At 53.2% G+C, this 27,982-nt stretch overlaps 1 protein-coding gene across 1 annotated transcript; it reads right to left on the bottom strand.

Moving 5' to 3' along the window:
• Positions 1-25: 25 nt before the first annotated feature.
• On the bottom strand, positions 26-27,982 carry Fcgbp (Fc gamma binding protein). The gene is made up of 18 exons (XM_090322143.1): positions 27,925-27,982; positions 26,194-26,543; positions 24,756-25,326; positions 23,227-23,831; positions 21,913-22,480; positions 20,494-21,086; positions 18,747-19,332; positions 18,232-18,431; positions 16,878-17,022; positions 15,463-15,800; positions 13,156-13,732; positions 11,490-12,106; positions 9,320-9,863; positions 6,880-7,451; positions 4,942-5,515; positions 3,779-3,978; positions 1,875-2,255; positions 26-333 (listed from the first exon to the last, which is right to left on the bottom strand). Exons 1-18 carry the CDS (start codon positions 27,977-27,979, stop codon positions 58-60), a joined length of 7,752 nt encoding a protein of 2,583 aa, XP_090178269.1. The 5' UTR covers positions 27,980-27,982; the 3' UTR covers positions 26-57.

Here is a 27,982-nt window from a genome sequence, read left to right as displayed (position 1 = left end):
AAGTGTTTCCCCCTCCCCCAGGAAGGCTCAGGAAGCCTGGCGTCCGCTCCACATCCCTTACCACGGGGAGAAGTCTGGTGCTCTCCATTTCTCCACCACTGTCTCCCCCTGGGAGTTGTGCAAGTCATTTCTCTGGTCCCCATCAAAGTTTCCACAAGCCCCACACAGCAGGCCAGCATGGGCGTTGCCGGCCATCACAGCCAGCTGCCCATCGGTTCCAAGCCACACCTGGACCCCTTCCTTCTGGTGGACCAGTATGGAGCCATCAGGTGATTGCTTCACCGACACAGATGTTAATACCTCAGCGGGGAGATTCACCCGGCGACCATTCACCTGACGATAGAGAAGGATGTGAGGATGGAGCCACAGAAGGACTGGGGTGTGGCCAGGACGGAATGCCCAAGCACCAAGCTCAAGGAGCGAAAGCCAAAAGAGAGGTGCTGAAAGAGATGGCTATCTGGAGAAATGGACAAGGTGGAAAGACAACCGGAGATGCAAGCTTACACTTAATTGAACTTGGGGCCTGCGCACTGTCTCACAGCTTCTTTGCTCAAGGTTGCAGCTCTACCACTTGAGCCATAGCTCCACTTGGGGCTTTTTGGTGGTTGATGAAGTCTCATATACTTTCCTGCTCAGACTGCCTTCAAACCATGATCCTCAGATCTTGGCTTCCTGAGTGGCCAGGAGTACAGGAGTGAGCTACCAGTATCCAGCTTTGTATTTTTGTCAGCTTCTGGGGCCCATCTGCCTGTATTGATGACCCTGTATGGCTTGCAAATTATAATATCCAGGGGCCAAGAGTTGGCCTAGTAGTAGAGTGCTTGCCTAGCACCCGGTACCACATACATAGAAAAAGCCAGAAGCTGTGCTGTGGCGCAAGTGGTAGAGCTCTAGCCTTGAGAAAACCCAAGGACAGTGCTCAGGCCCTGATTTCAAGCCCCAGGACTGGCAATGTAAATATTTTCCAAATAGCCCTTGGTAGGAGAAAGGTTCCCTACTCACGTACATGAACCCCTGCATTTAGGAAAGATCCTGGGTAAGCCCCTGATGGGTCATGTGACTCCAGCCTGACTGACCACATCATTAAAACCACAATCACTGGTTCTACCAGTGGTCATGTGATCCAAGCTGGCCCCAGTGACATGGAATGCCATTTCTTTGTTAGACCACTTGCTACTGAGGTAGTAAGACTAGTGGAAAGTTATGTCTGGGCCAAAGAGGGGGGTTATCTCTGCCTATGAAAAAAACCTTTCTGAGAATGAAGCTGACTGAGTGGACAAAAAGTCTAAAAGATGGAAGTATAGCAGCAGCGTGCGGTGGCTCATGCCTGTCATCCTAGCTACTCAGGAGGCTGAGATCTGAGGGTTTCAGTTCAAAGGCAGCCCAGGCACTAAAAAAATCCATGAGACTCTTACCTCTAATTAATCACTAGAAAAGGGGGAGCAGGGCTGTGGCTCAGGGCTAGGGTGGTAACCTTGAGCTGAAGAGCTCAGGGACAGTGCCCAGACCCAGAGTTCAAGCCCCATGACCCACAAAAAAAAAAAAAGGTGGAAGCACATCTGGAACTATTACCAGCTCTGGAGGCTGAGATCTGAGGATCGAGGTTCAAAGCCAGCTCAGACAGGAAAGGCTATGAGACTCATCTCCAATGAATCACCAGAAAATGAAAAAAAAAATGGTGCTATGGCTCAAAGTGGTAGAACTCTAGCCTTGAGCAAAAGAGCTCAAGGACAGTGCTCAGGCCCTGAGTTCAAGCCCTATGTACAACAAAAAGTAAAAAAAGTCAACCAGGCCACCAGGGACGTAAGACACAATGACCAAAGCAAAAGCCCAGGGAAGACATTTGCACCCACCCCCTCCATGATTATGCTTACCCACACGCCCTTGTGTGGAGTCACTGTGACCAGCCCGTCCTGGAAAAAGATGTGAACTTCACCCACAGTCTGCACGTTGTCCTGGCAAGACTGCACATCAGCAACGACACGGTACCAGGGAATGTTCTGTACTCCGGGGCAGAGGGAAGAGAGCTCATAAAAGCCAGAAGAGTTGATGGCACCGAGGGCTCCATCGAAGGTGGTAAGGTTGGTACCCAGGGAGACGGAGCAGAGACCGTGGGCTGGCCGGCAATCTTGGACACCCTCCTGAATCTCACAGATATAGCCTGAGGGGCAGCCATTCTGCTGACACGTTAGGGCTGCACTGGAGGAGCAGGAACAACGCTGGCTGCAGTCTTCAGTCAGCACCGAGGAGTTTATCTGTGCACAGAAAGAACCAGGTGAGGGAGCAGGTAGAGTACCTGCTCGCAGGCAGGGGTTCAATTCCTCAGCACCCCATAAGCAGAAAAAGTCAGAAGTGGCACTGTGGTTCAAGGGGTAGAGCATTAGCCTTGAGCAAAATGTTCAGGGACAGTGCCCAAGCCCTGAGTTCAGGTCCCAGGATTGGCAAGAAAGAGAGGGGGGGGGAGAGGGAGGGAGAGAGAGGGAGGGACAGAGAGAAAGAGAGAGAGAGAAAGAGAAAACAAGGTGGGGGCCACTTTGTGATGGCTGTGAGGCTTCCAGTTCTGTGTACTCACACAGGCAGGAGCTGAGAGCACACTCTTACTAGGAAGTGAACTATGCTAACCAGGTGCCTGTGACTCACCTGTCATCCTAGCTACTCAGGAGGCTGAGTTCTGAGGATCGTGGATTGAAGTCAACCTGGGTAGGAGAGTCTATAGAGATTCATCTCCAATGATCTACCAGAACATAAGAATCAGCACTGTGGCTCAAAATGGTGGAGCACCAGCCTTGAGTGAAAGAGCTGAGGGACAGCGCCCGGGCCCTGAGGTCAAGCCCCGTGACAGACAAGAGAAAACAGAAAAAGAAATGGTCTGAGACTGGGAGTTTGGCCTAGTGGTAGAGTGCTTGCCTAGCATGCATGAAGACCCAGGTTCGATTCCTCCATACCACATACATAGAAAAAAAAAAAAGCCAGAAGTGGTGCTGTGGCTCAAGTGGTTAGAGCTCTAGCCTTGAGGGAAAAAGAAATTCCAAGGACAGTGCTCAGGCCCTGAGACCAAGCTCAGGACTGGAAAAAAAAAAAAGAAAAGAAAAGAAACGGAGTATGTACTATACAACTTGTGGGTGGGTGGCGATGGGAGGAAAAAACTAGGAGAGAACGAGGGAAGGGGTGACATTTTCCAAAAAAGAAATGCACTCTTTCCCTGGATGACACAACTGTAACCCCTTTGTACATCACCAGAAGAAGAAGGAGGAGGAGGAGGAGGAAGAGGAGGAGGAAGAGGAGGAGGAAGAGGGGAGGGGGAGGGGGAGGAAGAAGAAGAGGAAGAAGAGAAAAAAATGGAGAGGCTAGGTGCTGTGGCTCATGCCGGTAATCCTATCCAATCAGAAGGCTGAGGTCGGAGGATCATGGTTCTAAGCCAGCCCCGGTAGACAAATCTGAGAGACTCTTATCTCCAATGAACCAACCAAAATTTGCAAGTGGAGTAGTGACTCAAGTAGAGCACCAAGCTCACCTGTGATTCTATCCCTGGGGACCTTTAGAACTTGGGAGGGTGCAATGCATGTCCCTTGTTCTCAGGTACCAAGTCTAGGATGATTAGTTGAGAATCTAATACAGTGGGAGCGGGCCGGGGGGGGGGGGGAGTGACCCACCTTGAGTCACCCAGCTGGGACATAGAAGTAGCTCTCCTACCCCATCCTTAAATAGAAACCGAAGCCCAGGCATGAGTCCCCTTTAAGCTCTCCCATCACCCCACCCACCTCCAGCCCCAGCTCACCGGCAGATAGTGGCCATTATAGGCACAGCCACAGTCTTGAATGGGGATGCAGACGCCCTGGGAGAACAGGAAGCGGTCATCACACTCACAACCCTCAAAGCAGTGAGTGGTACAGCCAGTGAGGCCGGAGAGGGATGCACAGGAGCCCTGGCAGGAGTGGGTGCACACAGAGTAGTGGCTGTTGGCTGGGCACTGGAGAGCTGCCGAGGAAAGAGATAGGATGAGTGCACACCTCTGCAAGGGCACTGAATCCATGGGTGCTGGTGGTTCACGCTGCAATCCTAACTACTCAGGAGGCTGAGATCTGAGGATTGTGGTGCAAAGCCAGCCCAGCCAGGAAACTCCATGAGAATCACTAAAAAAAGCCAGAAGTTTCCAGGCACTGGTGGCTCATGCCTACAATCCTAGATACCCAAGAGGCTAAGGTTCAATGCCAGCCTGGGAAGGAAATCCAAGAAACGCTTAATTACAGAAAAAGCCACAAGTGGTGCTGTGGCACAAGTGGTAGAGTGCTAGCCTTGAGAACAAAGAGGCTCAGAGACAATGCCCAGGCCCTGAGTTCAAGCCCTAGGACTGACAGAAAGAAAAAAGAAAGAAAAGAAAAGTCAGAAGTTAAGGGGTAACATTGTCCAAAAAAAAATCAATGTATTCTTGGGAGGAGGGAAGGTGGCAGAGAACAATGGAGGTGGTAACACTGTTCATTTCCTTATACAACTGTAATCTCTTTGTATACTACCTTTACAAAAACAACAAAAGAAAGCCAGGAATTGAAGTTGTGCTCAAGTGGTAGGGCACTAGCCTGAGCACAAAAGCTCAGGGACAGAGCCCAGACCCTGAATTCAAGTCCCAGTACTGGCAAGAAGAGGGGTGTGTGTGTGTGTGTGTGTGTGTGTGTGTGTGTGTGTGTGTGTGTGTGTACTGTGTTATGTTTGGAAGTTGAATCGCTCTGAACTTTCCTCCCTGGACAAAAAAGTGGGGGACACAGACAGGCTTTTGTGTGGGTTCTAAGGGACCCCAACTTTTCTCAAGTTACCATAGAAAGAACTGAGTTGACCCTTAAAGAAAGAAGTCAGGGCTGAGTCTTGGGGACAGTGGACTACTGGAAGAAGGGACAGTCCCCAAGTGGCAGAAAGGTGGCTTCTGAGGGGCCCAAGGACACTCACGGCAGAAGTCGTCTTTCCTCCAGGGTTTCACAGTGGCACCAGCTGCCTGGCAGGCAGCGGTGTAGGCTGCCAGGCTGCTGCAGAGGAGGGCCTCATCGCCCTTGTGGGCACACTGGTCATAGACACACTGGCGGAAGTATTCTGTGGGGTTTACTACCCCGTGGCAGTCTGAGAAGGGGCCTTTGGGGTCTTGGAGCTGTCCACAGGCTTTGTTGTCCTCATACTTTGCCGTCTCCTCTGCCAAGCATACGGGGCAGCCCTGGGCCCCACAGCCCTCGCTGCAGCCTTCGGCAGAGCTGGGCACGCGCCATGATTCTGCAAAAGCCTCCACGCTGGAGGTTGTTGTGCCATTGGGGAGCATGAAATCATCGTTCCAGTCATTGTTGAAGTTCCCGCAGAGGCCACAAACACGTTCGTGGAAGGGGCTGGGGATGGACATGAGGACGTGGGCGTCTCCATCGAACAGAAGGCGCAGCCCCTTGGTGGTCTGGAGAATCATGTTGCGGCCTTCTGCGGTCACTCGCACGCTCCCCGCGACCACAGGCAGGCTCACCAGCTGGCCGTCTATGGTGACCTGAGTGAGTTGGGAATCACAGAGCTGTCAGGTGAGGCTGCCCCACGTGAAACTTGATCCATCCTCCATCCCCAGGGAAGAATTTCAAGCCAGAGTTGTACCCCGAGTGCTAACATAGGTTGGGGGTCATGTTAAAATAATCCCCAAGGGGCCGGGAGTTTGGCGTAGTGGTTAGAGTGCTTGCCTAGCATGCATGAAGACCCGGGTTCGATTCCTTGGTACCACATACATAGAAAAAAGCCGGAAGTGGTGCTGAGGCTCAAGTGGTAGAGCTCTAGCCTTGAGAAAGTCCAAGGACAGTGCTCAGGCCCTGAACTCAAGCCCAGGACTGGCAAAAAAAAAAAAATAATAATCCCCAAGTCGGAGCCCAGGAGTTTGGCCTAGTGGTAGAGTGCTTGCCTAGCACACACGAAGACCCGGGTTCGATTCCTTGGTACCACAGACGTAGAAAAAAGCTAGAAGTGGTGCTGAGGCTCAAGTGGTAGAGCTCTAGCCTTGAGAAAGTCCAAGGACAGTGCTCAGGCCCTGAGCTCAAGCCCAGGACTGGCAAAAAAAAAAAAAAAAAAGCCCCAAGTAGGAGGGACAAAGGGTCAACAAATGCAACAGTGCTACTCCCTAGACAAGATGTGGGGGCGGGGAGGGGGAAGAACTCTAGCTGGACGCGGTGGCTCAAGCCTGTAATCCTAGCTACTCAGGAGGCTGAGATCTGAGGTTCTTTGTTCAAAGCCAGCCTGACACTAAAGTCCATGAGAGTCTTATCCCCAATTAACCACTAGAAAACTGGAAGTGCCCCTGTAGCTCCCGGGGTGTAGCCTTGAGCTGAAGTGCTCAGGGACAGTACCCAGGCCCAGAGTTCAAGCCCCATGACCAACAAAAAACAAAATAAAACAAAATAAAAATAAATGAACTCTCCAATTTGTGGGAGGGGACAGGAACAAAAAACTGGGTGAGAGCCAGGGAAGGGATAACATTGGCCAAAAAGAAATGTACTCTTGCTGAATACCAGATACCCAGGAGACTGAGATCTGAAGATCACAGTTCAAAGCCAACTTGAGCAGAAAAGTCTTATGAGACACTTATCTCCAATGACCTGCCAGAAAACTGGAAGTGGCACTGTGGTAGAGCACTTGCCTTGAGGACAAAGAGGCTTGGGGACAGTGCCTAGATCCTGAATTCAAGCCAAATAAAGTGGAAATATGTCCCCCAACAGATACTAGGATGAGGCCACCTCCGCATCCCCCAGGGATGCCTGTGTCTCCTTTAGGAACCCCAGATTGGGCACTGTTACCCCTGCAGGCTGGGGCCTGGATGGGTTTGTGCTCCCTGCCCCTCCCCACCCCCAAACAGCATCAAAGTTGGTTCACCTGCGGTCCTTTAGCCAGAGTCACCACCTGGTCATTCACAGTCACCACCACGCGCTGGGGGTTGCCATCCACGTCTTTCTCCAGCACGATGGCAAAGTTCTCCTCTCCGGGTTTGGGTAGACAGACTTGGGCCAAGACATAGGAGCAAGAACCGTGCAGGTCGTAGACGCGCCCGTCAAGGGTCACGTAATGGATACCTCCATTGGCCAGGCAGCGGCCACAGCCCGTGGGGTGGCAGGCCTGGACGCCCTCCTCTACCCGGCACTCTTCGTAAGGACCACAGGCCGACCCCTGCTGGCAGCTGATCTCACCCCCTGGTCCACATTCACAGCGCCGCTCGCACTCAGGGCCCGGGTAGAAGGCTGAGCCAAGCGGGTAGTAGCGGCCATCATGGAGGCAGCCACACTGACCCACTGGCACACAGGCATCACCGCTGAGCACAAAGCCGGCATCACAGGCACAGCCTTCGCGACAGCTGGGCTCGCAGCCCTCAGGCGCCGAGAGGCTGGGGCAGCTCACAGGGCAGGAGTTACCGCAGAGCTCGTAATGGCTGTTGGCAGGGCAGTGGTAGGCTGTGGAGACATGGCAAGTATGAAGCAGGTGACCCGATGAGACAAGGGGAGGTCCCTAATGGGAGGCCCTGTGTGGACCAAGAGTGGAGGGGTGCTCCAGAGCATCTGATGATGGGGGGATGCAGTAAGGGGGTGGGGAGGCATGACCAGATCTCCCCGAACTGTGTTAGCTTGACCAAGTACTTTTGTAGGTGTGCATGCATGCTCTTGTGGGTCCCCGGGCTTGAACTCAAGGCCTGGGCACTGTCCCAGACGTTGTTTTACTCACGGCTAGTGCCCTACCACTTGAACCACAGCTCCACTTCCAGCTTTGTGAATAGTTGAATGGAGATAAGAATCTCACAGACAGCAGGTGCTGGTGGCTCACGCCTATAATTCTAGCTACTCAGGAGGCTGAGATCTAAGGATCATGACTCAAAGCCAGCCCACTCAGACAAATCTATGAGACTGTACCTCCAATGAACTAACAAAAAGCTGGAAGTGGAGGTGTGGCTCAAGCAGTAGAGTGTTAACCTTGAGTGAAAAAAAACCTAAGGGACGGGGCTGGGAGTTTAGCCTAGTGGTAGAGTGCTTGTCTAGCATGCACAAAGAGCCAGGTTTGATTCCTCGGTACCACATACATAGAAAATAGTCAGAAGTGGTGCTGTGGCTCAAGTGGTAGAACTCTAGCCTTGAGAAAGTCCAAGGACAGTGCTCAGGCCCAGTTCAAGGCGCAGGACTGGAAAAAAAACAAACAAACAACAACAACAACAACAACAAAAAAAACCCCTAACGGACAACACCCAGGCCCTATATTCAAGCCCTAGAACAGGCACACACTCACACACAAACACACACACACACACAAAAAAGGAAGGAATGAAGTTAAATGAATGTGACTTTTGAGTTGAATAGGCAGGATTGGAATCAACATGGCTGTCTCAGCGGGTCTGACTGTGACCAAGGAACTACTCAGCCTGAATGTACTTGGCTATGGTGTCTGTCATGACCTACCAACCTGTCAGACTCTGATAAAGTATTTTTTTTTGCCAGGCCTGGGGCTTGAACTCAGGGCCTGGGTATTATCCCTGAGCTTCTTTTGCTTAAGGCTAGCACTCTACCACATGAGCCACAATGCTTTTCTATGTATGTGGTACTGAGGAATCAAACCCAGGGCTTTACACATGCTAGGCAAGCATTCTACCACTAAGCCACATCCTCAGTCCCTCTGATAAAGTCTTTTTCAGGTGGAGATTGACATTTATGTACCTAACCTTGTAGATCTCCCTGAAGGGAATTTCCCAGGAAAATGTGTGTAGATCTTTCCTGGATCTAGTCCTGGATCTAGCTGATTATATCTAACCAGCTGATGGTTTTTTGTTGCTGTTATTTTGGTTTTTCTAGTCCTGGGGCTTTAACTTAGGGCCTGGGCACCGTCTCTGAGCTTCTTTTGCTCAAGGCTAGCACTCCACCACTTGAGCTACAATCCACATTCCCAACCCCTTGGTAGATGTCATTAAATGTACAATGTATTCCACCAACACTGGTACATAGCCAATTGTGGGTGATTAACTGTAGCCCAGAGTGCGCGAGGTAGTCAAAGGATGTCTGAGCAGACGAAACCCCTGGTTCTTCCTTGCTGTGTGACTTTGACTGGATCAGCCACCAAATCTGTGTCACTGAGAGATGAAGCATGAATTCCCAGAGAGAGGGGAAGAGGAGGGGACTAGGCCCAGGTTTTCTGATCAGGTCTGTCCAGTGGTAGTTGTTCAAGGCAAGAAGAATGGGACTCAGCTCCATGAGGGGGCAGGAAGTCTTGCCTCACACTCATGGGATGGGGAAGGATGAGTTCCACCCCCAAAATAACAAATACACAGATCAGTACTCACGACAGAAGTCTGGCCGCCTCCACTCGCCAATCTGGGCCCCAGCAGCCTGACAGGCTGCCACGTAAGCTGCCACAGCAGGACAGAGGCCTCCGGGATGGCCCTGAGCCTGGCAGGCATCCAGCAAGCAAGCCTGGAAATACTGTTCAGGTGGTAGGAGGCTGTGGCACGGTGCTAGTGGGCCTTCGGGGTTGGAGATGATACCGCAGGCGTCGGGACCACGGAAGGGGTCCAGTTGTTCAGGTGTGCAGGTTGAGGGACATGATCCCGATACGCATTCTTCGCAGCCTGGCTGGCCCCCCACTTGCCAGTCGCCCGGCTTCCCGCCCCCTGCTGTCAAGTCGTCTGCTGGGTCCTCATTGTAATTCCCGCACAGACCGCAGAGGGCGCCCGCGTACGCCGCCGGCACGCGCAGGCGCACGAAGCTGTCGCCGTCAAAAGACAGCGAGAGCCCAAAGGCGGTGGTGACCACCACGTCCCCGCCGCTCCGGTAGGCGTGCAGGCGGGAGTCCAGCTGGAAGGGCAGATCCACCCGCTCGCCGTCCACCTGCCGGGGAAGTGGGGGGTGGCATCATGAGATCCAATCTTGTCTGCACCACTCAGGAGCTGTGGGACCCCCACCCCCTTCCCAGAGGTGTCCTCCTGTTATTATATTCATATAAAAACTTTGGAAGAGGCGCTGTGGCTCCATGTGGCTCGCCTTGAGCAAAAAGAGCTCAGGGCCAGCACCTAGGACCTGAGTTCAAGCCCCACAAATGACCAAAAGAAAAAAAAAAAAGTTGCTGGGTCCTGGTTGCTCAAGCCTGACATCAGGAGGATCACAGTTCGAAGCCAACCTTTAGCAGGAAAGTCCAGGAAAACAAACAAAACAAAAGTGCCAGAAGTGGAGCTGAGGCTCAAGTGGTGTTTCACCAAATGGTACTGCACTAACCTTGAGCAAAAAAGCTCAGGGACAGTGGGCAGGTCCTAGGGTTAAGTCCCCACCACACCAGCACAAAAACTAATAAAATATATATATATATATATATATATATAATAATAAAGCACCCAGGACTGGGAGTTTGGCCTAGTGGTAGAGTGCTTGCTTAGCATGCACAAAGACCCAAGTTCAATTCCTCTATACCACATACATAGAGAAGTCGGAAGTGGTGCTGTGGCTCAAGTGGTAGAGCACTAGACTTGAGGATAGCCCAAAGACAGTGCTCAGGCCCTGAGTTCAGTCCCCAGGACTGGCAAAATAATAGTAATAATAATAATAATAATAATAATAATAATAATGCACCCTTAGACATAGTGGCATTCATCCCATGCTATGAAGACCATTTTCAGAGGACTCAAGACTAAGACAAGCATACATCACTGCTGCTCTAAGGCCTATAACTAGGCCTATAGTTTGAACCTCCCAGGATGCCAGGCACCCGTGCTCATGCTGGTAATCCTAGCTACTCAGAAGACTGAGATCTGAGGATGCTGATTCAAAGCAAGGCTGGGCGGACGGGGAGTTTGGCCTAGTGCTGGAGTGCTTGCCTAGCATGCACGAAGACCCAGGTTCGATTCCTCAGTACCACATACATAGAAAAAAAGCCGGAAGTGGTGCTGAGGCTCAAGTGGTAGAGCTCTAGCCTTGAGAAAGTCCAAGGACAGTGCTCAGGCCCTGAGCTCAAGCCCAGGACTGGCAAAAAAAAAAAAAAAAAAAAAAAAAAAAAAAAAAAGCAAGGCTGGGCAGGAAACTCTAAAGGACTCATTTCCACTAAACTAGAAAAAGCAAAACAAAAACAGAAGTGGAGCTATAGCTCAAATGGTGGAGTGTCATGGCCTTGAACAAAAGGAAGGGCAAGGATGGAGCCCAGGCCCTGAGTTTAAGCCCCAAGATAGGCGCATGCAAGCACGTGCATACCCACACGCACACAAACCAGGGGCTGGGAATGTGCCTTAATGGTAGTGATTGCCTCAGATGCATGAAGCCCTGGGTTCCATTCCTCAGTACCACATATATAGAAAAAGCCAGAAGTTGCACTGTGGCTCAAGTGGTAGAGTGCTAGCCTTAAGAAGCTCTGGGACAGTGCCCAGATCCTGAGTTCAATTCCCAGGGCTGGCAAAAACAAAACAAAACTGTGAAAGGGGAAACTGCCCCATCCTTACTTGGCGGGGGAGGGGGGGAGGGCTCCCTCACCTGCAGCTTGTGGGGCCACTCTGCACTGAGAGTCAGACTGTGTCCGTAGACGTTCAGAGTAACACTGCGGGTGTAGCTGACGGCCTGGCTTCCCCGGTGCTCATTGAGGACGGTGACATTGAAGTCCTCGGTCCCTTTGGGGGCTTCGTCGCAGGGTGCGCTCAGCAGATACTCACAGGAGCCCTGGAAATCAAATCGGTACCCATCCAGGGTAACGTAATGGGGGTCACCCCAGGCCTGGCATTCAACGGTGCTTGTGGGTTGGCAGCCATACTGGCCAGAGGGCAGCAGGTCACACTTCTCACCCGGTCTGCAGCTGGCAGAGGTGCAGACCAGGGAGCCATTCCCTGATTCACAGTGGCAGCGCTGGGAACAGGTGGCATCTGCCCAAAACTCAGTGCCTGCTTCGTAGTAGGTGCTATTGTCCCAGCAGCCGCAGCCGCCCTCCAGGGGGACGCAGCGGTCAGCACTCAGTACGAAGCCCTCGTCGCACTGGCAGCCCTCCGTACAGGGACCCTCACACACAGTTGGTGACATCAACCGGGTCGGGGGTGGGCAGCTGGACGGACAGGGCGGGCTGCAGAGTTCATAGTGGCTGTTGTCTGGGCAGGTGATCTCTGTGGACAGATGAAGGGATGGGAGGGAAAGAAAGGGAGGGGTGTGAGATGGAGTCTGGGGATAGGATGGCAAGAGACAGAGAGAAAGACAGAAAAGAGAGAGGGAGAGAGACGGGGAGCAGAAGACGCCGAGAGAAAGAAACCCAGATAGCCACATAGGACAGACAAAAAACATCAGTGAAGGCCGGGAGTTTGGCCTAGTGGTTAAAGTGCTTGCCTAGCATGCACGAAGACCCGGGTTCGATTCCTTGGTACCACATACATAGCAAAAAGCCAGAAGTGGTACTGAGGCTCAAGTGGTAGAGCTCTAGCCTTGAGAAAGTCCAAGGACAGTGCTCAGGCCCTGAGCTCAAGCCCAGGACTGGCAAAAAACAAAACAAAACAAAACAAACATCAATGAAACCCAGAAAGACAGATAATCAAAAGAACAGGGAAACATCAAGACACATAGACATATTGCAGCAGAAAAGCCTGGCACTGGTGACACCTGCCTGTACATCCTGGCTACTCAGATGGCTGAGAGCTAAGGATCACAGTTCAAAGCCAGCCCTGGCAAGAAAAGTCCATGATATCCTTATCTCCAATAAACTACCAGAAAACCGGAAGTGACATTATGGCTCCAAGAGAACAGTGTTAGACTTGAGCAAAAGAAGCTCAGGGACAGCACCTATGCCCTGAGTTCAAGCCCCACGTCCGACAACAACATCAAAAAAGCAGCAGAAAGATGCCCGACCCTGGTGACTCACACTTTGTAATCCTAGTGACTGAGGAGGCTGAGATCTGAGGACTGTAACTCAAAGCTACCCAGAGAGAGAAATCGAACTACTCAGGTCCAATGAACCAGCAAAACTCTGGGAGTGGAAGTATGGCTCAAGCGGTATAGTACCAGTCTTAAGTGAGAATGAGAGGCCCTGAGTTTCCACCCCAGTACTGACACAAACAAACAGAAAAACAACAGAAAGCTACCCCTCCCCCTTCCAAGGGACTAAAGTCAAACCCAGAAAGGAGATTGCAACCTCAGCCCCTGGCTCCTCTGCCCTGCAACTTACCACAGCCAGCCTGCGTCCTCCAGTCCTTGATGGTGATGCCTGCAGCCTGGCAGGCGGCGGCATAGGCAGCTAGGGCTTGGCAGAGTATATCGTGGGACCCTCCACCCAGGCAGATGTCTAGGACACAGCCCTTAAAGTAGTCTTGAGGTGGCACATGGGAGTGGCAGGAGGCGAAGGGACTTCTTGTGCTCATGGGGTCCAGGGGCCCACAGAAGGCAGGGCCTTCATATTCCTCCCGCCGGTCCTCGGGACATGTGGGGCAGGATCCATGGCATTCATGCCAGCAGAATGGATCCCAGCCTGGAACTTGCCAGCTGCCGCCCCAAGTGGGTATGGATGGAGCCAGCGTGCCGTTGGGGAAGGTCTTATCATTGCTAGGGTCTTGGTCCATGTCCCCACAGAGCCCACACACTGCGTCATAGTATCTGCTGGATAGTATCACCTCCACCTGCCAGTTCCAGTCATAGGTGACTTGAAGCCCAAAGCCAGTCACCAAAATAGCTTTGAATCCCCCGTGGGTCACGAAAATCTGCCCACCAGCCACAGAGACAGGCAGGGTCGTCAGCACACCATTCACCTGGGGGAAGGAGGGAGGGAGGCAAACGGGCTCCATGAGGTAAGGTGGCTCCTTTTTTCCTTCCTCCCTTCCATCCTCCCCTTCTTCCCTTCCTTCCGCATCCTGCCAGGGACCAGAAATGACCTATGCCTTTCTCAGGATTGATAGTTGTGCAGACATTGTATAAAAGTTAGGGATGGGCCAGGTGCCAATGGCTCACGCCTGTCATCGCAGCAACTCAGGGAGCTGAGATCTCAGGATCACAGTTCAAAGCCAGTCCAGGCAGGAAAGTCCCTGTGAGATTCTTATCTCCAATTACTACTCAAAACCCAAACGTGGTGCTGTGGCTCAAAGTGATAGAGCACTACTCTTGAGCAAAAGAGCTCAGGGACAGTGGCCAAGCCCCCGAGTTCAAGGCCTACAACTGACAAGAAAAAGAGATAAAATAAAAAATGTAAGTGAGGGGAAGTGGCCCTGTGGTTCAAGGGGTAGGGTGGTAGCCTTGAGCTGAAGAGCTCAGGGACAATGCCCAGGCCCAGAGTTCAAGCCCCATAACCGATCAAAAAAAAAAAAAAAGTAAGTAAGGGGGTATCTGTCCTCATTCAAGCACTGGGGACTGACATCTCTTATTCGATCTCTGTCTCTCATTCTCTATGAGTCTGTCTGTCTGTCTGTCTGTCTTACAAGTACAGGGGCTTGAACTCGAGGACTGGGCACTGTCCCTGAGCTCTTTTGCTCAAGAGTAGTGCTCTATCACTACTTAGCTTTTTCACTCAAGGTTGGCGCTCTACCCCTCGAGTCACACTTGTACTTCCAGCATTTGGTTGTTAATGGAGTCTCATGGATTTGCCTGCCCCTAAGCTGGCTGAAACCACGATCCTCAGATCTCAGCCTCTTGAGTAACTAGGAATACAGGCTTGCACCTGTGCCCAGCTTGGTTCCTCCCCTCCTATCCCTCCTCTCCTTTGATCTCTGTCTGTCTGTCTACCAGCATTTCTCTCTGGGTCACCATCTCTCTCTCCCTTCCCTCTGCCCTCTCATGCCGGAGCCTCTCTCTGGTTGGACATCTCCCCTCTTCCTCCTTCTCTATGCACTGCTGTTAGCCTGCCTCTTCACTTCCGTGGTGTCTTCCCCAACTCTCTCCCCAAGTCTGATTCCCTGGGCCTCTCGTTAGTCCTCCTCCTTCACTTGGGCTACACTGAGCTGCGCTACACTTCCACTACCTTGCTTTAGGGGAAGGCCCAGCTTCCGCTGCCCCTCTCCGGATGTGGATACGGAGCCCCTTCCAGTTAAGTCGCCTGCCCCTTATCATCGAACTACTAAGAAGGAGATCGAGATCCAAAGATCACAGATCAAAGCCACAGGGGCAAGAAAGTCCATGAGATGCTCATCTCTCATTAACCACACAAAGGACCCTAACACTAGCTACTCAGGAGGCTGAGATGGGAGGACTGGTGCTCAAAGCTAGGCCAAGCAGGAAAGTCTATGAGACTTTTCTCCAGAGAGCCACTGGAAAACCAGAAGTGGTGCTGTAGCTCAGAGTGGTAGAGCACGCGCCTTGAGCAGAAGAGCTCAGGAGCAGCGCCCGGGCCCGACTGAGCCTAGTTTCCTGAGATGTGTGGCTCTGTGTAATTGCCTCTGCTGCCCTGGGGTTCCAGGCCTAGGTGAAGGAGAGCTTTGAGCGTGTAACTACGGCTGTCCGGACCCCATCTGCTCTTCTGGGAGTGAGGAAGACCATTTGCTAGACGTACCCTGACTTTCCCGATCTCATTCTTGTGGATGGAGATGTTGACACCCAGGGCGGACACGGTGACCTGCTTGACGTAGGACACAGTGGGGCTGCCCCGGTTCTCATTCTTGGTGGTGACAGTGAAGGGTGTCAGGCCCTCGGCGCTGACCCCTGGGCAGATGGTTGATGCCAAGATGTAGTCACAGGTGCCCTGGAAATCAAAGCTCCAGCCATCGAAGGAATGGTAGTGAGGATCACCCCATAGCCAGCACATGGAACTGTAGTTGGGCACACACACGCCCTCGCCGTTCTGGTCTTTGCATGTTTCTTGAGGCCTGCAGGAAACTCCAAGACATGGATCTGGGGGAGCGGGAGACAGAGGAGAGGGGCTGCTCACCATAAGAATAGCTGTTAGGGGCCAGGAGTTTGGTCTAGTGGTAGAGTGCTTGCCTAGCATGCATGAAGACCTGGGTTCGATTACTCGGTACCAGATACTTAGAAAAAGCCAGAAATGGTGCTGAGGCTCAAGTGGTAGAGCTCTAGCCTTGAGAAAAGTCCAAGGACAGTGCTCGGGCCCTGAGCTCAAGCCCAGGACTGGCAAAACAAACAAACATTAAAAAAAAATGAAAAAGAATGGCTGTTAGATTCCAGGCATCTGTGGGTCACACCTGTAATCCCAGCCATTCAGGAAGAGATGTGAGGATCATGGTTCTGAGTCAGGCCAGGCAGGAAAGTCCCTGACAGTCTTATCGCCAATTTACTACCAAAAAAACTGGAAGTGGAGTGGTGGCATAAGCAGTAGCTTACTAGCCTTGAGGAAAACAAAAGGCCTCAAGGACAGCACCCAGGCCCAGAGCGGCCCTGGTGGGAGTGGGAGGAGGGGGAAGAAGGGCTGTTTGAAACCAGGGGCCAGTGGCTACTCAACCTGCTGATCAAGATTCCAAGTCAGCCTAAGCAAGAAAGTCTGAGAAACTCATCTCTAATTAACAACCAAAAAGTGGAGGTATGACTCAACTAGTAGACTGTTAACTTTGAGGAAAAAACAACAACAAAAAACCCTCAGGGAAGCTGGGCGTGGTGGCTCACACCTGTAATCTCAGGAGGCTGAGATCTGAGGATGGAGGTTCAAAGCCAGCCTGGGCACCAAAGGACCTGAGATTCTTATCTCCAAATAACCACTAGACAACCACAGGTGGCGCTGCGGCTCAAGGAATAGGGTGAGAGCCTTAAGCTGAAGGGCTCAGGGACAGCGCCCAGGCCCAGAGTTCAAACCCCTGACTGACAATCTGACCCAGAGACAAGAGAAATTTGCTGTGTCTGAGACCAGGCCCAGCAGGCCTCCAAATTCTGAAACTTAGGCTCCATGGTAGATGGGACACAGCCCAGCATTCAAGGTTCAAGTCCTGTCATCCACCCGAGGGGCTGACAGCCCAGTACCTTTAGGAGGAACACAAGCCAGGACGCCTCCTGAGGGCTCGCACACCTCGCCGGGCTTGCAGCTGTGTTCCTGGCACTCCATGTCCTTGCCAGCATGGCACACACACTGCTGCTTGCAGCCATCGATGAGGACAGTCTCCTCCGGCTGTGGGGACACAGGGGACAGAGGCTCTGTGTGAGAGATGCAGAGGGGTTTGGCGGGCCAGCATCCTGCAGGGCGGTCCCCTGTCAGCTATGAATGCACCGCACAGCTTTGGGCTCCTCCCATTCCCGGTTCACTCACTTGCATCCATTCACTCCCCCACTCAAGGCAACGCACACCCTAGGCAGCTGTGGTGCCCGAGCCGGAGTCCCACAGGAATGGCAGCCAAGGCTGGAGAAATATGTGTGGATTTGAGCTACCTCTGCTGTTTCTAAACTGCCCAACCTTGGGGTAAAATCACCCACCTCTCCCTCCAACACCCCCGCCCCATTTTCCTCATCTGTAAGTTGCACATCATCACAGCACTGAACCAAGAAAGCAGAACACAGTAGATGGTATGTTTGAATCCAGATGGAGAAGGAGCAGGAGCAGAGGCCAAGGAAGGCTGGAACACGGCTGATCCTCTGTGCGTGTGTGTGTGTGTGTGTGTGTGTGCGTGTGTGTGCGTGTACGTGCTTTTCTTTTCTTTTTTTTTCTCAAGACTGGCTCTTTACCCATTTGAGCCATACCTCTACTTCTTCTTTTTGGTAGTTCAAGAGAGATAAAAAGTCTTATTAGGGGAGCCAGTGCTGATGGCTCAGACCTGTAATCCTAGCTATTCAGGTGACTGAGATCTGAGGACCGCGGTTCAAAGCCAGCCAAGACGGGAAAGTTCGTGAAACCCTTATCTGTAATTAACTACTCAAAAACTAGAAGTAGAGCCATGGCTTAAAGTGGTAGAACAGTAGCCTTGAGCAAAAGAGCTCAGGGGCAATGTTCAGGCCCTGAGTTCAAGCCCCATGACTGACCAAAAAGAAAAAAAATTCTTAGACTTTCTTTCCCAGGTTGACTTTGAACCGCGATCTTGAGATCTCAGCCTTCTGAGTAGCTAGGATTACGTGAGCCACCAGCTCCTACCAAGGTCATTTTCACCTGGGGAGCCAGGGAAGGGTTTAAAGCTCTGGAACCCACAGACATATTTAGACAGGCCTTTCCTAGAGCCCTGTGGAGAGTAGGTCAGAGGAAGCGAAAGTGGGGGGATGAGGAGAAACAAGGTGGACCCAGACCAGGCCAGGGAAGGGATGTGGCTGGGGGTCATGTTCAGAAGTCTGTGGAGCTGCTGGGAGTTGAGGGTGGGTGGCATCTGGAATGACCGGAAGGTAGATGTCTTACGTCATAGTAGGCCCCGTTGTGGTAACAGCCACACTCCTGGATGGGCACGCAAGCCGTTCCGTTGTACAGGTAGCCGGGGTCGCATTCGCAGCCTTCCGCACAGCCGCCTGGACAGTGCGGGGCGGCGTTCAAAGCCCAGCACCCCAGGGAGCACGTGTCCGCGCAGGTGTCATAGTGGCTGTGAGGAGGGCAATCCATGGCTGCAAGAAAGGGGGGGTGCTGATGAGAACACAGGGAGCAGAGTGCTGGGGGTGTAGGGTCCACACCCGTGTCGCTCAAGGCTAGTATTCTAGTCCCTGGAGCCACAGCTCCACTTCTGGTTTTCTGGTGCTTCATTGAAGAGTCTCACAGGACTTTCCTGCCCGGGCTGGCATCGAACCATGATCCTCATAGGTCAGCCTCCTGAGTAGCCAGGATGCTAGGTGAGAACCACCAGCCCCTGGCTTGGGTTTACTCCCTCCTCTGCCTCGACCTCCCCTTTCCCTCTCCCTCCGATGGATGCCCCTCTGACTCACGGCAGAAAGTCTCCGTCCTCCAGGGCTCCACTCGACCTCCGGCGGCCTGGCACGCACTCACGTAGCCTTGGATGTAGTCACAGAGAATGCTCAGGTTCCCCTCAGCCTGGCAGAGATCGAACACACAGTCTTTCAAGGGACCCTGGGGATCGCGCAGTTGGTGGCAGGCAGCCAGTGGCCCCGTGGGCTTGGAGAGGAATCCACAGAAGTCTTCCTTCTGATACTGACTCTCCAGCTCGGGGCTGCACTTGGCCTCGCAGTCTTCGCCTGGTTTGCAATCTGGCACGGATGGGCAAGGGGAGTCGGGAACCTTCTCTTCCCAAGCATTCCCAAACTCGTTGGGGCTGGCTGCCTGGGAGCCATCGGGCTTCTGCAGGTCATTTTCGGGGTTACCGTTGTAGTCTCCACACAAGCCACACATCTGCTGGTAGTATTTCCTCGGGACAGTGACTCTCACGTTGTAACTCAGGTCATAGGCCACCTGGAGGCCAAAGTCTGTTTCTATCACCACATCAGAGCCCCGCTGGTAGATATAGATCTGTTCCTCATCCAGCATCACCGGCAAGTTCATGTCCACGCCGTTCACCTGGGAGGTAAAGAATGCTAAACTTCAGAGGGTACTTCCTGGGGACAGTGTGTCCTTCAAAGGACCCCTGTCTGACATTAAAGTCCTGTGTGACCTCATCTCTCTTGACTTGAGTATACATTTTTGGTGCAGGTCCTGAGGCTTGAACCCCAGGCCTGGGTGCTGTCTCTTTTTGTTTTGTTTTTGTTTTTCTCGAGGCTAATACTCTACCACTTGGAGTACCACAGCTCCATTTCTGGTTTTCTGTTGGTTCAGTGGAGATAAGACTCTCTTGACTTTTCCTGCCTGGGTTGGCATCGAACTGTGATTCTCAAATCTCAGCCTCCTGGCTAGTTAGAATCACTGGTGTGAGCCACCGGGGGCCTGGCTAGCAGCCATATTTGCAATAGTGTGGTTAGCTCAGCGCTGGTGGCTGACATCTTCATCCTAACTACTCAGGAGGCTGAGCTCTGAGGAGTGTGATTTGAAGCCAGCATGGGCAGAAAAGTCGAGGAGACTATTTTTTCTTTATTTTGCCAGTCCTGGGGCTTCAACTCAGGGCCTGAGAGCTCTACCACTTGAGCCACAGCACCACTTCTGGCTTTTTTCTGTGTACTGAGGAATCGAACTCAAGTCTTTGTGCATGCTAGGCAAGCACTCTACCACTAGGCCAAACTCCTGTCCTCAACAATCTACTCGGAAAGCTGGAAGTAGTGCTGTGGCTCACAGTGATTGAGCACTAGCGTTTGAGTACCAAGAGGCTCAGGGACAGTGCCCAGGCTCTGAGTTCAAGCCCCCGAACTGGCAAAAACATTTAATAATAGTAATAATAATCATAATGCCAGGTGCTGGTGGCTCATGCCTACTATCCTAGCTACTCAGAAGGTCTCCATGTCTGGCTCACGGGTCAAAGCCAACCTGGTCAAGAAAGTTAGTGAGTCTTTTCTCCAATGACCAAAAGGCCGGAAGTGGAGGTGTGGCTCAAGTGGTAGAGTGCTAGCCTTGTGCACAATAGAACTAAGGTATAGCAAGGGCTGGGAGCTAATGCTTGGGTTTTTCAGCACATTCTCCTTGGTTGGGGGGAGGAGTCTGCGCTCCTTCCCACCTGTGATCCTCCCACCCGTGGTGCTCCCCACCTGTGGTGCTCCCCTCCAGGGCCTCACCCTCCACCTCCTCTCTTACCTTGACCTTCCGCTTACGTTGCTCCAGCTTCAGGGTGTAATTGCCCAGGATGACGGTGATGGCCTTGGTCACGCTGAGCGTGTCACTGCCCCAGGCCTTGTTCTCCTGCAGGACGGTAAACTGAGGCAGGTCCGACTGGTTCCCGCAGGTCTGAGCCAGCACGTACACACAGGTACCCATGAAGTCGAAGCGGTGCCCATCAAAGGTGGTGTAATGGGGGTCTCCCGATGCCTGGCACGTAGCGTCGCCCATAGCCACGCACCCCAGGATGCCATTGGACGGCTGGCAGACCTCGTGCGGGCTGCAGGAGGCCGGCTCACAGGACACCAGGCCGCCTTCTTGGCAGTGGCAGAGGGAGCTGCAGTCGGGCCCCGGGTAGAAGCTCTGGCCAGGGGGGTAGTAGGCGCCCTCGTGGTCGCAGCCGCAGGAGGCCAAGGGCACGCAGGTCTCACCGCTGAGCGCGTAGCCGTCGTCGCACTCACAGCTCTCCCGGCATTCGGAGCCACAGCCCCCGGGCACCCGGAGGTCTCCGCAGGACAGGGGGCAACCGTAGGAACACAGCTCGTAGTGGCTGTGAGGAGGGCAGCTCAGGGCTGTAGGGAGAGGAGCCAAGAACCCTTCAGCTGGGCGCTGATGGCTCCCCCTTGTAATCCTGGCTACTCAGGGGCTGGGGAGGTGGCCTCATGGTAGAGTGCCAGCTTGGCATGCGTGAAGTCCTGGGTTCGATTCCTCAGTACCACATGCACAGAAAAAGCTGGAAGTGGCATTGTGGCTCAAGTGGTAGAGTGCCAGCAAGAGCTCAGAGAGTGTCCAAGGTCTTGAGTTCAAGCCTCAGGACCGGCACAAAAGATTTTTTTTTTTTTGCCGGTTCTGAGGCTTGAACTCAGGGCCTGGGCGCTGTCCTTGGGCTTTCTCAAAGCTAGCACTCTACCACTTGAGCCACAGTACCATTTCTGACTTTTTCTGTGTATGTGGTACTGAGGAATCGAACCCAGGGCTTTGTGCATGCTAGGCAAGCACTCTACCACGAGGCCAAGGTATTTTTTTTTTTTAGCTTAAGTTAATTTAAAAATTAGAATTAAAAGCCAGGCGCAGTGGCTCACGTCTGTAATCCTAGCTACTCAGGAGGCTGAGATCTGAAGATCAAGGTTCAAAGCCAGCTTGGGCACAAAAGGACCTGAGACTCTTATCTCCAATTAACCTCTAGAAAAACAAGAAGTGGAGCTTGGCTCAAGGGTAGGGCAGTAGCCCGGAGCTGAAGAACTCAGGGACAACGCCCAGGCCCAGGGGTAGGGTGGTAGCCTTGAGCTAAAGTACTCAGAGACAGCACCCAGGCCGAGTTCAAGCCCCATGACAAATTAAAGCGATCAAAGATACTCCTACAGTAACAAGTACTGTAAGGGCGTTCTTGGTACTCACGACAAAACTCCTCTGTCCTCCAGGGATACAGAGTGACCCCCGCAGCCTGGCAGGCGGCCGCGTAGTTGGCCAGGGCGTCACACAACAGCCCGGACTGGCCCGGAAGCATGCAGCGGTCATAGACGCAGTCGCGCAGGGCGCCCTGGGGGTCCACCTCGCTATGACATTCCCGGAAAGGCCCCTTCGGGTCCGCCAGGATCCCACACTCCTTCTTGCTCTGCAGTTGCTCGGCTATGAGGGCGTCCAGGCTGGTACAGTCTCCCGGTTCTGTGGCTCCACAGCCGGGCCTCGTCTCCTCCTGCCAGCTGTTCCCAAAGGCCAACGCGCTGGCAGCCTGCCCGCCATCTCTCAGAGCGAAGTCATCGGCTGGGTCTCCGTTGAAGTTCCCACAGAGCCCACAGAGGGTCTCTTTGTAACTGCTGGGCACCTTGGCGGTCACGTAGGCATCCCAATCGTAGGTGACCGTCAGGGCAAAATCTGTGGTCACCACAGCACTGTTCCCCTGGCGGAAGACCTGCACTTTCCCATTAGCTGCTTGGTAGGGCAGGTAACGAAGGATGCCATCCACCTGGGCAGAGATACCAACGAGTCAGGCTATCACAAGCTGGGGCCCACTCAGCTCCAGCAAGCCCCTGGCCATCACCTTGGGATTCTCTGGAAGATATTCTGCTTGGTCCTACTTACCTCAGGACCTTTGCACTGGCTGCGTCCTCTGCCTGGCATACAATCTGTATCATTCCTCTTTTTTTTTTTTTTTTTTTGGTTTGTTTGTTTACTTGCCAGTCCTGGGGCTTGAACTCAGGGCCTGGACATTGTCCCTGAGCTTCTTTTGCTCAAGGTTAGCTAGCACTCTACTGCTTGGTAGCCACAAGGCTACATCCAGTTTTTTCTGTGTATGTGGTACTGAGGAATGGAACCCAGGGTTTCATGCAGGCTAGGCAGGCAATCTGTTGCTAGGGCACATTCCCAGCCCACTTTTAAAAATGATACTGGGATTTGAACTCGGGGCTTTGGGTGCTCTCCCTTAGCTTTCCTTCCTTCCTGTCTTCCTTCCTTCCCTCCCTCCCTCCTTCCTTTCATTAAGGTTAGTGCTCTGTCACTTGAGGCACAATGCGTATTTCTGGCTTTGTGAGGATTAACTGGAGACAAGCACGTTGTGACCTTTCCTTCTCCAGGGCTGCTTCCAGATCTCCATCCTCAGGTCACAGCCGGATCTGGAGGCCATCAATCTTTTCATTGGGGAGGGGGTTCTCACCCTCCCCTCCTCCTGTTCCCCCCCACACACCAGTCCCGTGCATACATTCCGTCACTTACCAGCACCTGGCCGGGGTTCTCTCTGCGCACTTCCACCGTCACGCCGTGGGCCTCCACCCGCACGGCCCGTGTGTAGCTCACAGCCTGGCTGCCCCGATGCTCGTTCTCCACCAGCACCCGGAAGGAGGGCAGCGCCGAGTTCTGCCCACAGAACCCCACCAGCAGGTAGACACAGGTGCCCATGAAATCAAAGCGTCGGCCATCAAAGGTCAGGTAGTGTGGGTCCCCGGATGCCTCGCAGCTGGCAAAGCTGTCCGGGTAGCAACCCTGGAGTCCATCCTGGATACGGCAGCGCTCACCAGTCGGACAGCCCTGCGTGTCCTGGCAGGTCACCAGCCCCTTCGCCCCATCGCACGTACAGCGACGCCGGCAGCGGTCATCTTCCCACACCTCCTCACCGGGCAGGAGTGGACGGCCCTGGAAGATGCAGCCGCAGGAGGAGGCCGGCACGCAGGCCCCGCCGCTGGCCACGAAGCCCGGGTTGCACACGCAGCCCTCCACGCAGGGCCTCTCCGAGCAGTTGGTCGGAGCCGCGGCTGAATTGCAGGAGGCTGGGCAGGCGGGGCTGCAGACCTCGTAGTGGCTGTTGGCTGGGCAGCACAGAGCTGTGGGGATCAGGAGAGGCTTGATCAAGCCGGAGCAGTGTGCCTGGGGTCTCCCCATCACTATTACGAACCCCTAAATGCACTTCCCTCCCCTCCCATAGATAAATAACCAATCTAGGAGAACTGTGCTCATGTCTATCGTCAAAATATGGCAGGAATCTGCTTTCCCATCCCTTACACTATAGCTTCTCCCTGCCCTCTCCAGACGGGAGACTCTCTAAAGGAGGAATCATGCCAGGTCCCTCCTCTGGTCTACCTTCATCACCTCCACGGCCCTCTTCTCTCTCACTCCACTCCCGCTTGTTCTACCTGTCCCTGAGTGGACTAACATCAGCTCATCAGACTCCTTCTGACCTCAGGGCCTTGGCACTGGCTGTTCCCTCTTGCCTGGATCACTTTTCCCTCATTGCAGCATGAGCTACAGACCCTGGGTATCTAAAAGTCCTGATATAGAGGAGCCAGGATGGGGTGGGGGGTGGGGCAGGATGCCGTGACTGCACGGTGGAGATACAGCAACAATGCAGACAATTCCGCAATCACCCCAGACCCTCCCATGGCAGATCAGGAACCTTCCCTGCACTCCCACACTACCCTTCCGCCTCCCTCCTCCAGCCTCCAACCCCCAGCACCAAGATGAAACCACAAGCCAGGCACTGGTGGCTCACGCCTGTCATCCTAGCTACTCAGGAGGCTGAGAGCTGAGGACCACAGTTGGAGGCCAGCTAGAGAAGGAAAGTCACTGAGACTCTACTGAACTGCCCCCCAAATGCTGGAGGTGTGGCTCAAGTGGTAGAACCCTAGCCTTGAGCAAAACAAACCAAAAAGCCAAGCAGGATCTGAGTTCAAACCCCAGGATCGGCCTATGGCGGGGTGGAGTTTCCCCTATGCTTCCACTACGCCTCTCCTCCCCCAGGCATCACTCACGGCAGTTGGCTAGTGGCCTCCAATTTCCAACCGAGACTCCCATCTCCACACAGGCCTGGGCATAAGCGCTGAGCCCCCGGCACAGAGTGAGGCGCTCTCCCCCTGTCACGCACAAATCATACACGCAGTTTTCCAGGAAGGGCTGGGGGTCCAGGGATTCATGGCAGGCGCTGAAGGGGCCATTGGACAGGGTGAGCAGGCCGCACAGGCGGTCCCCGCCGTAGTGCTCGGCCTGGCCCGCCGTGCAGGCGGGGCAGTTGTTCAGACAGCCATCGCCGCACAGGTAGTCCCCGTCGTCCAGTTTCCAGCTGCTGGCGAATTCCTCGGGGTCGGATACGTGCGTTTGGTCGGGTGTGAGGAAGTCATCGGCTGGGTCTCCGTTGTAATTGCCACAAAGGCCACACACCTGGCCCTGGAAGCTCTGGGGCAGGATCAAGGTCATCTGACTGTCCCAGTTGTAGGTGACCACGAGCCCGAAGTCCAGCTCCACCACGCCCTGTGTCCCACTCTGGTACACAAGCATGCGCCCCTCGTTCAGGGAGGCCGGCAGGCGAAAGCGCTGGTTGTCAATCTGTACAGGGGTAGGGGTGATCAGACAGCTGTGACATGCTTTGACCCCCCCCAGCCCTGCCTCCTACCTTCTCCCATCTACTTCTCTTCGAACCACAGGGTATTACTTTTAATTTTCATCCACTGTGGGCCTTGAACTCAAGGCTTTTGGCCCTGTCCCTGAGCCTTTGTTCGCTCTAGTGCTCTACCACTTTGAGCCATAGCGCCACTTCCAGTTTTCTTAGTGATTCATTGGAGATAAGAGACTCATGGATTTTCCTGCCCTGGGCTGGCTTTGAACCTCGATCCTCAGATCTCAGCCTCCTGAGTAGCTAGGATGACAGATGTGAGCCCCTGTGCCTGGCTTCTGCTGGCACCTTTTGTTTGTTTGTTTGTTTCTTCCTAAACCCTCTCTCTTAACATCTGTAGAAGGTGATTTGGTGGAGAAAGAAATGATCGTAAGGTTCACACACTGATTGTCTATTTCTTCGAGTCTTACCCATCGGGGTGAGGCTGAGGTGGTATTTGTTTCTTCTCCAGACAAACAGCTTCTGCCATCTTTATTTTTTTTCCTAGCAGTCCTGGGAAAAACTCAGAGTCCTGGGCACTATTCCTGAACTCCTTTTTATGCACAAGGCTACCATTCTAACACTTAAGCCACAACCCCACTTCTGGCTTTTTCTGTGTATAGGGTACCGAGGAATCGCACTCACGCTAGGCAAGCACTCCACCACTAGGCCACACTCCGGGCCCAATCTATTGGTTGATTTGTGTGTGTGCACATGTAATATCGGGATTTGAACTTACAAAGCCTGGACTTGCGACCACTTAGGCCACACTCCCAGCCCTCTTGTCACCTTAAACCCCAGCACCTTCAGTGGGCACTCACCCTCGCGAAGCCATTTTCCCCCCGGACCAGGGTGACCGAGTGGCTGTAAGCGAGCACAGAGACCAGGCCCACGTAGGAGACCTTGCGGCTGCTTCGGTGTTCGTTCTTGGCTTCCACGCTGAAGGCTGGCAGGGTGGAGTCAGAGCTACACAGCTCGGCCATGGTGTAAGTGCAGGTGCCCATCATGTCATAGCGACGGCCATCGAAGGTGGTGTAGTGTGGGTCGCCCTGGGCACGGCACACAGCAGTGGACCCAGACGGGCACTGGGCCTTTCCGCCCACCATCTGGCAGCGCTGGCCAGCGGCACAGCGCACACCCTTGCAGGATGGCTCTGCTGCAGGCAGCACAACTGAGGAGAAGAAGAAGTTGGAGTTGAAAAACAATGTCAGCTGGGAACTGGCTTAGTGACCGAGTGCTCGCCTGACATGCATGAAGTCCCAGGTTCAAGTCCTCAGCACCACATACACAGAAAAAGCTGGAAGTGGCGCTGTGGCTCAAGTGGTAGAGTGCTAGCCTTGAGCTGAAGAGCTCAGGGACAGCACCCAGGCCCAGAGTTCAAGCCCCATGACCGACAACAACAACAAAAATTCCTGAATTCTCACCCCTCCTAATTATAGACCCCCATCCCCCTAAACTTGTCCTCGTCCATTCTAACTCCTTTCACCCCGACTTCAATGCCCACTTTTCTCTTTTTGTTGTTGTTTGTTTGTGGTTGGTCTTGAAATCAAGGCCTGGGCATTGTCCCCAAGCTCTTTTCTCCAAGATACTTTGAGCCTCAGCTCCACCTCCAGATTCCTGATGGTTCATTGGAGATGAGTCTCTTGAACTTTCCTGCTTCGGCTGGCTTGGAACCATGGTTCTCAGATCCCACCTTTGTGAGTAGCTAGGATGACAGGTGAGACACCAGAGCCCAGGGAAGTGAGAATTCATGGCCAGGGCCACCTGGCCTGTATGAGATAGGATTTGCAGTGCCTGATGGCAGCTTTTCTACAAGCCTGGAAAGCCCCCCATTAACTTGGAAAGCCCCCTATTATAGTAGTCTTCATCACCATCATTGTGCATTTAGAACTCTGAATGCATTTTTTTTTTGCCAGTCCTAGGGCTTGAACTCAGGGCCTGAGCACTGTCCTTGGGCTTTCTCAAGGTCAGAGCTCTACCACTTGAGCCACAGTACCACTTCCAGCTTTTTTCCATGTATATAGTATCAAGGAATCAAATCCAGGTCTTCTTGCATGCTAGTCAAGCACTCTACCATTAGCCTAAACTCTCGTCCCTAGAACTCTGAATTTAGACATCTACATGTGTGTATGCGTGTGTGCGCACACATGCCCATGCTAGGGCTTAAACTCAGGGTCTTGCATTTCTCTTGGCCTTTTCATTCAAGACTGGCATTCTACCAATTGATTCACAGCTCCATTTCTTATTATTTTGCTGGTTAATTGGAGATAAGAGTCTCTCAGCTTCTTTTTTTCTGCTTGGGCTGGCTTTGAACTGTGATCCTCGGATATTATTAGCCTTTTGACTAGCTAGGATTTACAGGTGTGAGTTACCAGCCACACTGACATGAACTATGGTTTCGTTTGTTTGTTTATGTGTTTGTTTCATTCATTTTCACCTGCTTTTCCAGAAATCGGTGGAGGAGACAGGAAGGATGGGGTGCCAACCCAAATCAGACAGGCTTGCTCATATGGGGACAAGGCCATGGAAAGAAGAGGTTCGGTGTGACTTACCCCACAGGAGGGTTGCGCTGGCCCAGAGGGTCCGCCAGCTCCACAGGGGCCCCATGCC

This window comes from Megascapheus bottae, chromosome 31 (genome assembly GCF_031878675.1).
Source record: "Megascapheus bottae isolate mThoBot1 chromosome 31, mThoBot2.hap1, whole genome shotgun sequence".
NCBI lineage: Eukaryota > Metazoa > Chordata > Mammalia > Rodentia > Geomyidae > Megascapheus > Megascapheus bottae.
The sequence above is the reverse complement of the archived record's forward strand: the minus strand, read 5'-3'. Positions and strand labels throughout refer to the sequence as shown.